The 11,624-nt window shown below is 35.0% G+C and overlaps 1 protein-coding gene across 1 annotated transcript; it reads left to right on the top strand.

Moving 5' to 3' along the window:
• Window positions 1-825: 825 nt before the first annotated feature.
• LOC114406171 (ankyrin repeat and SAM domain-containing protein 6-like) lies at window positions 826-11,086 on the top strand. Its single transcript, XM_028368769.1, has 6 exons — window positions 826-1,412; window positions 2,802-2,863; window positions 2,974-3,233; window positions 4,295-4,369; window positions 4,484-4,546; window positions 10,655-11,086. The coding sequence occupies exons 1-6, from the start codon at window positions 1,294-1,296 to the stop codon at window positions 10,697-10,699; spliced, it is 624 nt and encodes a 207-aa protein (XP_028224570.1). The 5' UTR covers window positions 826-1,293; the 3' UTR covers window positions 10,700-11,086.
• Window positions 11,087-11,624: the final 538 nt, after the last annotated feature.

The following is an 11,624-nucleotide window of genomic DNA, read 5'->3' as shown; positions in this document are numbered from 1 at the left end:
TATATGTTGTTGTTTCAAGAATTACATCGAGGCAAGGATTGAAAATCATGATTACTAATGGAGAAAAGGAAGATCAAAATAACACTTCTAATGTTGTTTTCAAAGAAGTTTTTAGAAATGTATAACAAGTCAGGTTGAAGAAACTATTGCCTAATATTTATTTAGATTATTCATGTTAATTATGTTATTATCATTATTCTTAAATATTAGTTTCAATTTGCATTGATTTATTTGTCAACATCTACTGATTCAATCAACCAACTTTTTTAGTACATTATGTTGTTCTTATTTGTTTTTCTAAAATATTGCTTAATTGCTAACATATAATATTGATAATTTTTAATAAAAAAACATGATATATCAAATAGTAATCAATGTCTAAAATAATTTCACTATTACCACACGCTACTACTAAATATGAAAATTTGACTATTATTTTAGTGGTCGGAATCCCATTCTATAATAAATTCTTATAAACATGCATGTTATTACGCAAAGATCTATGTGAAGGAATAACAAACTAATCAAGGATTAATAATGAAGCATTCAATATGATACATTATTAATGGAGTTTAGACAAATGCCATACATTCTACTTTTTATGCAATTGATTCAAACATATATTTTAAAATGAATATTATTTTGAAATATGAGCTGCTTCATATATAAAGCAATCATTGGTATTCATTTGAACTTTTTCAAAATTATTGAATATTAAAATGATAATATTAAAACCTACAATAATTTTGATATAATTTATTTTATATATAACTTAATATCTAAAAAGTTATCCAGATTTAATTCCTTTCAACCAAACACACCAAAATAAGCCGGGCGCCAAAACAAATAAGCCGGAATCAAAGAGTACCCTTTCCAGCCTTCCGTACCAAACAAAATTGAATCTCTCTTCCGCACAAACAACCTCTCACGCCCCAAAGCCACACACAAAACATTTACCTTTTCCAACCCTTCAATTCCCTAAACATTTTTCTTTTCCTTCGAACTCCAATTCCCTCACCAGAACACGGTCACCATTGTTTTCCCTTTCAACAACATTCGCCATCCTTTCGCGACGAAGAGAAAAAAAAAAGGGGTGTTAGGGTTTCGATTCTCTGCGACGCTCTCCGCATTGCGCTACCCTGCACCTTCCTCACCATATCGCGCGCCTCTCTCACTCCCCTACTGTTTTTCCGCTCCCCACCCCCTCTCTCTGTGTTGCGAAAATTAGGGTTCATAGGTTTGGGGCTAATTCTTCTTCCGATTTCGAACCGAGCGCAATCGTAAAGAGAGAAAATGTACGCTGATCGCGTGGAGGGTGGAGCAAGGAGGCCAGTGAAGGAACGCCTTAATGATGTGAATGGTGTCAGTGGCTCTACTCGCCCGCAGCAGCAGCGTCAAATCACTGGCAAGAGGTTTGCAATTCGTTACTCCTTCGTGTTTTTATAATGACTATTATTGTTTTTGGCACGAAGGTTTTAAATTGCGGTCGTGGTTTCGTTGCGTTACTTGAAATTGTTGATATGGCGGATAAATGTGGCCGACTCGGCCACAATTACGGCCGTGGACACCCAAAAAACCTTAACTTGTGGTTGAAATCGTCGTTGTGGACACCCGGAAAACCTTAACATGCGGTTGAAATTGCAGTCGCGGATGGGTTTTCAAAACCTTGATTTTAGGAGTTGTAGTGGATGTAGCTGATTGCTGATGTAAAGTTGGATGTGTGACCTTAAAAGAAAAGACAGGATGCAAAATTATTATATACGAGGAGGAATTGGCGTAGCATTGATTAAGCAAAAGACAAAACCAATTAAGATGGTTTGGACATTTACAAAGAAGGGCCTAGGAGGCACCAACGAGAAGAGTAGATTGTATGATTTTTAGTTCTGTGAAGAGGAGGAGAGGGAGGCCAAGAAAGATATTGGGGGAAGTGGTAAAGAGGGATCTCATGGTAAATAATGTCGTTGAAACTTTGGTCTTTAACCAAGCCAAATGATGTCATGTGATCCATGCAGCGACTTTATCTAGTGGGATAAAGCTTTGTTGTTGTTGTTCCCTTCCATCTCACCTCTCTTGCTCACGAGTTATAAACCTGCTGTCATTCTCTTTATTTTTCCTCTCATAGACCTTTTAGCTGTATGAGGGTGAATTATAGATTTCTGGTTAAGTGATGCTGCAGTGCAGCTGATGAGATGACCTAGTTGCAAAATATTGGGCGAATTGATTTCTTATTCTTTTTCTGCTTTGATATATTATTAGATTTCAGACATGTGAGGAGGATATTTCAAATTTATTCTGTTGCTTTTTCACTTAAACATATTTATAGGCTTTTCTAGAAGAAAGTTTCAACCATGGTGAACTTGTGCCTCCAAAATTGGGCATGGACAGGTTTAGGTCATTGTGGTTTACTTTTTTGGGTGAGTACATACTTTTGTATATACACAAAATGAAACGATTTTGTTGTTTACCTGATCATTCTGCAAATATCAGTTACATGAATTAGTTCATTTAGCTAGTTTACTCTGCATTCAGGGTGCTTTTATTGGATGTCTTCTGTTGCATAGAGATAATTTTGTATCATGTTATCGTCGTGATTACAATTGGTAGAAACATTGTAGTATCAATGTACATATGGGAAGTTGAAACTAAGTTTCATTCATCTGCTGAGAATCTGCCTTTTCAGTCTTCTTGATTGGGTACTCAAAAACTTCAATTACTATGCACCTCAACTGTTTGAATGCTTATTGAGACAACAACTCTGATATATTTAAAGTCAAATTTTCTTTTTCTTTCTTAAATTGCAGGTCAAGGCAAGATGACAAGTGGGAACATGATCTCTTTGACAATGACGAACCCCGGATCACTAGTATGGATAAGATTATTCTCATATGCAACTATAAGTTGCCACTGTTGTTGGATGCCAATAGTTATTTTTTATGGGTTTTGACTGTTTGTTAATGGATTGTGATTGTGAAGATCGCAAAGTTAGTGCTCAAGATCTTCGCCTCAAGCTTCAAAGGAAGGGTCTTCAACCTGCATCTCAGAGTGGAAAGAGTTCTGCCCCAAACGTGCTGGATCTCCGTGAAAGGCTATCAGGGACAATGGCACCACAACCTACAAATTATGATCTGCCTAAGACAAAAGTTATTAAACCAAGCAGTAAAAGTGTTGGTGTTGAGGCTCCTGCAGTGCAGATCAAAAGGCCAGCTGACCCAGCTCCTAAAAAGTCATGGAAGGTATCATTGTTGTGATACACTCTTTTAATTGTCAATTAGAGCTTTTGTTTTGGCATCAGCCTTAGTGCATAAAACATCCTATCATCACCTATTCTTGTACACATTTATATATGCTATTAAATGTCCTGTTAAACAGGGAGTATTGTGATATTCTTGGACATGCATGTTAAAAGAACTGATCTGGAATTTGTTTGAATTTCTTCTTGTTTAGTTGTTTGAGTAGGTATATTGCATTGATGGCCACTAGTGTTATTCAACAAGACTAAATGGATGTAGAGTATAAATATTTTTTTAAAAAAATACTACGGTACCAACCAAGTACAGATAAACAAAGGGTGTGCTTTTGTAATATTATATACTTTTATACTTATACAATTTAAAGTATATATACGAACCAATACTATAACCATTTTATTTAATCTAACTTAAGCTCATCCAGATTTAGTTGAGTATGATAGCCTAATTGGTCCAACACCTAAAATGCTACAATTTCAAAATTGGGAGACATCAATAAATTGATTACTATGAGACCTTTGTCAGAGATAGTTTTGAACATAATGAGGACTAGTATGTGCTGGGCAATATTGTACTGCTGGTGAGCAGTGATTTTGCTGCAGACAACATTTTTTTATAGTAATGATGCTTTTTGAATTTTTCTAGTGGAAGAAGGTTAAAGGAAATCAAGCATTGATTTAATATTCAATCCATACTTTCTTGTTGATCAAGATATATACAATTGATCTTGTTCTTGTACTGTAATGGTGGATATGAATAATTCTCTTCAAATTTACATCAAGATAATTGTAGAGGTTCAGATGTTAAACTGTTAACTTGTCAGTGGCCATTTTTTATTCAGTCTCTTATGTTATTTAGTTTTTTTTTTGTAATTTTTTAAATTAATATTTTCTGCTTAAGAGAATGTACTTTTCCTAAGTTATGTTCATACTTGGCAAAACTAAATCAATTTTTGCCCCCAAATTTCTTTTGGATTAATTAATTATTAACTTTTTTACCAAATAAAGAAAAATTAAAATATATAAATTCTGGTTCTTGTTTTACAGGCTGGTCCTTCAGTTGATGAATTTTTGCGGTCCTTGGGTCTCGAAAAGTATCTCATAACTTTTCAGGCTGAAGAAGTATGTCATACATCTTTTTAAATTTTTTCCACCATTAGAGAAGGTTCATTCTCTTAACTGGGTTTTACTTTGATTATCAAGGTCTAATATTTCTATGCAAAAACTTTTTTTCAGGTTGATATGACAGCTCTCAATCATATGACTGATGAAGATCTCAAGGCTATGGGCATACCAATGGTACGCATCGAGATACTCTTGGAATTTTGTACTTTTCATGTTCGTCTGTTTCCCATGGCAATATTTCGCAGTTCCATTGATACTCATGTCAAATATGGAAATTCCTGTAACTTGAAATGTGCCCTATCTTTTCATGGACCTGTTATATGTTAAATTGACACTTTTTTTTGTGTCAATGTGCAATATTTCCTGCACTTTGGTAGCTTGGTTCATTTGAGTGGAGGGTAACTGTCACATTTTTAAGGATATCCATTCAGATAAGATGCTGCTTTAAGCTAAGACTAGGCATTTGGCTTCCATATGATTTAAAGCACATAGGTTTTAGAAAGGTGCCCCATGCATGTTGAGGGATTTGACTCATGATAGATTTTAAAGTTCTGTACAGCAATTCTGCCAAGTCAATGATGCTACGAAAGACACTATTTCTTCCAAAAGAAAATCTGCTTAATTAAATGACCTCGTGAAAGATAATGATTGAGGTATCAAATTAATTCGGTAGGTTCGGGAAAAGTGTCATGGGTCAACAAATTTCCGGCTTTTAAAGGATTCAGGGTCCAAGAAGGATGTTTTCTCTAGACTTGGAAGTGAACATTTTTGTTTTCTTTCCAAAATATTTTAATGTCATTTCTAACACTGAGGAGCTAGGGTGACAAGAATTGTATGGGCTAAAGAAGAGTTTGATTTGTAGAAAATAGCTGATTCAGCAATGAGTTGGGTCCTGGACTATGTGGGCTCCTAAGAACATTAGAACACAATTTTTTCTGATAGAATTCTAGCAGATCCTTTTGTGTTAGAGTAAAAATAAGAATATGTTTTCTATACAGAGCCTGTCATTTACCTTTGTCATCCAAAGCTAGTAGTAGCTGGCAAAGTTTAGGTCCCAGGCTATATAGCCTTTTTCCTCTCTCATGTAAACTTGTTCAGAACTTCAGACTTTTGTCTTGTATATATATTGAAATTTGCTGATAAAAAAAAAAATATTGAAATTTGCTGAGTGAGAACTTACTCAAGCATTTCAGTAATGTAGTCCATGATTTAAACATGGTATCAGAGCAGGTACTATCCCACTCTGTTGTCTCTCCGCTACAGTCTGTTGTTGCTTGCCTTCTTTTGTCGCCATAAACCACCATCCGTGCCGGTGACCACTATTCAATGAATAAATATAATGAAAAAATTCAAGGAAATGTTTGGCCTTTGATTAAAATAAAGATAAGCTCCGGAAACTTGAAAGAATGCAAATTATTCCATATTTTTACAACTCTTTGAAAAGTTTTTTAAGTCCAGTTGCGAGGTCTAAATATTTCGTATGAATCATATATTTTTAGAATCCATTTTCTATATTCCGTGCTCAAGAAACTAGAATAAATATCTAACGGGATAAAACCATCTCTATCAAGATGACAAACCCGTTTTATGTTCTGTACTTTCAATAGGATCAATTAAAATAAGCCACACACTCATTCCGGAAATACCGAAACAAAGAAATTTCACAATCAAACTACCAAATAAAAAATGGAATAGGTTAACAAACAATAAGAAGCCTAAATGCTTAACTTTCCTTTCTATTGAAAAACTAATTACTTGATTCCTGTGAATCTAATTCATAGAAATTCCGTCCAGTAAAATGGACGAATTATAAATCTCCAAAATAATAGATAGAAGTATCACAAATAGAGCCATTGCAACACCCGTCAAAGGAGTAGTTTCCCATTCTGGAGCTACTTTACCATATTCTGAATTTAATGGTTTCAATAAATCCCCTACAACAGTTCGTCTTGGACCAGATATAGAATTATCCCCAGCGGTTTGTGTAGCCATAAATACTATTTTTTATTCATTTAGATCTCTATATCTGGTTTACTTGTAAGTTTTACTGGGTATGCCTTATATACTGCCTTTGGGCAACCCTCGCAACAACTTCGAGATCCATTTGAAGAACATGGGGACTAGTTGAATTAATGAGGCCTCCATGTTGGAGGCTCAGTGCTCATTACTTCAATTAAGATAATAAAAAATTATTTAACCTTTTTTTGTCAGAACTTTAGGGGGTTTCTCTAAAGAAGATAGGAAAAATAATAATTCCTAAAGTTTAGACTAAGAGGAATGTATAAACCAATGCTTCCATATATTTGATTGTGGTTTACAATTATAGCTTTCATACCTGTTTATTGGGGCTCATTTCCCAACAAATAAAAAAAGAGTAACTGCAATGATTGAAATAAAGATTTATCTAGTTCTCTAATCTCTATGTGAAATTTAAAATCATAAAAAAGTCAAAAAAGAACAAAAAAATGTTAGACTACTTGTCTTTTTGTAGTTGGATCTCCAAGTTTTGGAATGCTCCAAATTCTACTTGAGCTTCTAAATCTGGGTAGATACCAGCAAAAACATCTCTAAACAAAGTTCTAGCACCATGCCAAATGTGCCTGAAAAAGAATAGCAGAGCAAACGAAGCATGTCCAAAAGTAAACCAAAACGACCTCATAGGTTGGTGCTCCCTGTCAAGGGCAACCTAACCCAAGTAGTCTCAGGTCTAGATTCTGATCCACCCGCTCATGTGCCGTTCTCGTGTGCTGCCCTCTTTTTCGGCTACCTTTTTTTTATCTTTTATCAGATATACTTCTCTCCAGTCTGATTCAACAACACCCACTACCGTCATTGTGTTTGTTTCTCTGGTGAGTTTGACCATCTAGTCAGTCATCATAGTTGCTGCGGAAGCCACCACGTGTCTTATTTTGCACACTGGAGTCTTCTACCTTGAAGTTGTTTTCATTTTCTTATGCTTCAGCTCATATGTTCCAAGTTTGGAGCATTTAATTTATGCATGCCAGCTTGAGGGGGAGTGTTAGAAAAGCTGTTTTGTATCTGCTGTAAATCTTTTTTAAAGTTGTTTTTTCTGGTTGTATTTTGGTCGTAGGCTATATTCTTTTTCCATTCTCATGTATACTTGTTCAGACTTTTGTCTAGTATATATATTGAGATCTGCTTAGTGAGATCACTCGAGCACTTCAGCAATCCAGTCCATGATTTTAACATTTTTATTATAGCTGCCGTGCTTCTGGCATAACCTGTGATGCCATCTGCCATAAGGTGTTTTTTTGGCTTGCTGCCATGAACAGCCATTCACCATTAACAACAGTGTATGAAAGTTTTTAGTGGGGAAGCCAGTAAAGGTGGGACTGGAAGCTCAAATAAAGAAGCTACACAACATAGACTCTTTCAGATTCTGGATCCCTTTCTATAGAAGAAATTGCTGCTCTGGTTTCTGATTTTGGGCTTGATGAAATGGAAGATGATCAGCTGCTGCTGGTTGATAACTTACAAGTGTCAATTTCTGAAGTTCCAGCTCTGGATATGAATCCTGTTAACTTTTTGGACTAATGAGCCTTTTTTTTGGATTCTGTTAACTTTTTGAATATCACACATATGAAGGAAACTTGGCAGCTAAGGGACCCTTAGTTTGCCACAATCTCTGTATGAATCCTGTTCTGAGGACAAGCATCCAGAACCAAAATTCTTATTTTGGGAGTGTCTCCTCTCTTTCTACATCTCATTGTCCAATTCTATGCCTTGTCTTTCCCTTTCTCTCAGCAAATTACTTGAGCATCCTTAATGGTGGTAATACAATATCAAATAGTGGGCATTCATCCCTTGTCAGTGTATCGCATATCATCTAGCTTGGATATAGAAAGACAGCCTATGGAAATTGCTGAAGACCTGTTATCAATGTAATGAAAAACACCATAAATTTCCATCCTGTTAACAATGATCGGGGCATCAAGGGAGTCAATCTTAATGCTGTTCCTAGATTGGAGGTAGATTCCTCTATCACTTTCCTAGTGGAAAAAATAATTCAAAAAGGAATTGAATTGATTAGCTAGTTTGATTAACTATGGTCATAAGATAGGTATGCTGGTTTAAGTTTGTGACTCTGGAGATTATTAGTTGGAATTTGAGTGGGTTGGATGATCGTAGGAAGAGGAAGAGAGTTAGGAAGATAATTCCAATAACATCACTGACTTTTGTCACACTTAAAGAAACTAAGCTGGAAAGTTTTGATGTTCTTCAGGATATTAGGGATTTCAGATTTAAAGATTATGGGTCTGCTTGCCTTTTTTAGGTGCCTCTGAGGGTATTGTTGTTTTGACACCAGATGTGCTTCTAAAATCAAATATTTTCTTGGTGGCTTTTCAGTTTCAGTTTCCTTGGATGTTAAAGGATGAGGGAATTGGCGCTTTACTTCAGTTTATGTGCCTCATTCTCCAAATTTGTGCTCTTTCTTTTGGTATTAGCTTAGTTTCATGTTTTTTATATAATAATAGGAGAGAATTGGAGTACCAAAATAAACTGAATTAAAAAGAAGGAAAGCTGAATAAAAATAGAAGAGAACAAGGAGAGTTTGCTAGTAAAGAGAACAGAGAGAACAAGGAGAGGTTGCCAGAGAGGATAACATAGAACAGAAGGAATAGAAAAGGAGATGGAAAGTTATCCTTCACCAGAGAAGGAAGTTACCACTTGTTCAAGATGGGAGGTCAGTGGCTGAAGAGGTTGATTGCTGGAGAGAAAAGATTGATGACTGCTAGAGTTTGATGGCTGAAGAGAGACCTTTAAATTTAGGGATCATGGACTCATGCCTGAGTCATGGTGCTCATCTCTCTCGCTCTCTTATTTTGGGGGCTTCAAAACTGCCAATTCCACCTTTCACACTGCTAGGCCATGTTACCTTTGGATATCTAGTATCCCTGGGTTTTGGCGATGGTTCCCATATTAAATTTTGGGAGGACATTTGGCCATCTAGGTGGGTAACCTTGCTCTTTTTAATGCTTTTCCAAGACTCTTCTCTATTTCTCCCAATGCCCCTATAATCCAATTTTATTTTCTTGCATCCTTATAATCCAATTTCACCCAAAGGATCTCCAAGAGTTCCTGTGTATTATTTTTATAGAGGATTTGACACTAGTAGATATTCTAAGAGGCTTTGATGCTGTTCTCAATTTGTAGTTATCTAGTATATCCGGTTGGAAAGAAATGAGAGATTCTTTATTGGTCGTTAATTGCCTTTTGAGTTTATTCAGAATTTGAACAGCTCATGTAGCTTTTCTGTAGTGTTCTACTAATGGTCTTTTTAGGGTTGTATCTTTGCTAGACTTTCTGAGATTGGCCTGTTGTTTTGCATGTTACTTGTTCTGTTTGTTTTTGCCCTTTCAGTTTTTATTTACTTCTAGAGGATTTCTTTGTCTTGCTTTTGTATCTGTCATGTAGCCTAAAACTATTTGTAATCAAAGAAGTTGACGGTGATTTCTTGTTCTTCATATCTAAATATGGTTAAGTTGGTTATTGTGTTCTGTGTCTCTCTAAATTTTATTGATGTAATGTGTTATGGTTTTTCCTCTAAAAGGCTAGGTATATTGAATTGTGTTACGGTTTGAGTGTTACCAGTGTTATCAATGGTGGAAGGCCATAATTCTGCCATATAAACATGCCATTGCAGCCTATAGCCCTGCCATAGCGGGTCTCCCTTCACAAATTGCTTATGGTGGTTGACCAAAAAAAAATGCCATGCCATTCTGCCATGGTGGCCATAGCACCGACACTGCCATTTAACAACATTGAGTTTTACAAGACATGGATGCAACAATATGCGTTTTTGTTGCTATTCTCCAATTGAAATTAGAATATCATATCGGTAACTCACTATGAAGGCTTACTGTTTACGTTAGCATAGGCTTTTTCTTAGGTATTGCTTCTAGTTGGCTAACTTATCATGATTATCATATGTTTTTTACATTTTGATGCTTATGATATTATTTGTTCGTTAATCTCGGGGATTTGGTCCTTCGTTGGGTGTTTCTATCTTAAGTGGTTGGCTAGGTGTTATAACTATCTTGGTCCTTCATTGGGTGTTTCTATCTTAAGTGGTTGACTAGGTGTTATAACTATCTTGGTCCTTCATTGGGTGTTTCTATATCTTAAGTGGTTGACTAGGTGTTATAACTATCTTGCCCCTACTTTACCCGTCAAGTATGCTCATCCTTTTGATTTGTAATCCATTCAGTAATTCCCAAATTGATTTAGTTAAACACATGATCATGGTTGATTTTTTTCCAGGGACCAAGAAAGAAGATACTTTTAGCACTGGAGTCGAAAGTCTAACATTTAGTTATGGAATTGATTTTCTAAGCTGGATGGTGGTGGGAGGAGATCAGGATCTAAAAACCAAGTGTAATAGCATAGTTCTTTGATTATTTTCGTTTTTAATATTTTCCCTTACTTTTTAGACATTAATCAAGTTAATTTTGGTGTTTATTTTGCTAAACCCCGTCAATCTCCTGAAACTCTCTTATAATGCAATTAATGGATTTGAGAGTTTACCTTTTGAATCAATCTGTTGGATGCCTCAAGCGCAAATGATGTAATGCTAGGAACAGAATGGATGATACTTTTCAACACCGAGGTTGATATCAAAATGCAAAGTCAAACATGGATGAACTAATTTGTTTCAAGTGATTTAAATTGAAATGCTTGCGGCATTAGCTCGTGTAGGATTTGTCATGGTCGTTATCATATTCTCTTTTGACATGGATCATTGGGGGCGAGTTTTTGTTTTGAAGTTGCATTTTCAAAGACCACCAACTTTGTTATAAACTTATAATCATATTTTGTTGAAATTTTACCATTTTATTTTTAAATTTATAACAATAATATATTCTAGTTAAATAAGTAAATTTTAAATGATTTTTTTTTAAATTTTAAATAGGCTAAAGGATATATATGGTCCTTTAATTTATTTATTTTGTTTAATTGGTCTTTAATGTTTTAAAAAAATTCATTTTAATTTTTTATGTTTTAAAAAAGAATTAAAATGGTCATTTCGGCAATACAAATTTATCATTAATAAAATAAAAGTATTGGTGGCTAAAAAGTTTAAGTTTTCTTAATCCTTCATCTTGCAGTAATTAACGCCCAAAATACCAATTTATCAGTAGTTTCCTAAACAACATTAGGGAGTGTTTGGTTTTCATTTTCATTTTTTGTTTTTATCTCTTGTTTTTATTTTCTGGAAATTTTTCATTTTCAA

This window comes from Glycine soja, chromosome 3, assembly GCF_004193775.1.
Source record: "Glycine soja cultivar W05 chromosome 3, ASM419377v2, whole genome shotgun sequence".
Classification (NCBI taxonomy): Eukaryota; Viridiplantae; Streptophyta; class Magnoliopsida; order Fabales; family Fabaceae; genus Glycine; species Glycine soja.
This window is presented reverse-complemented; position numbering and strand designations above follow the sequence as displayed.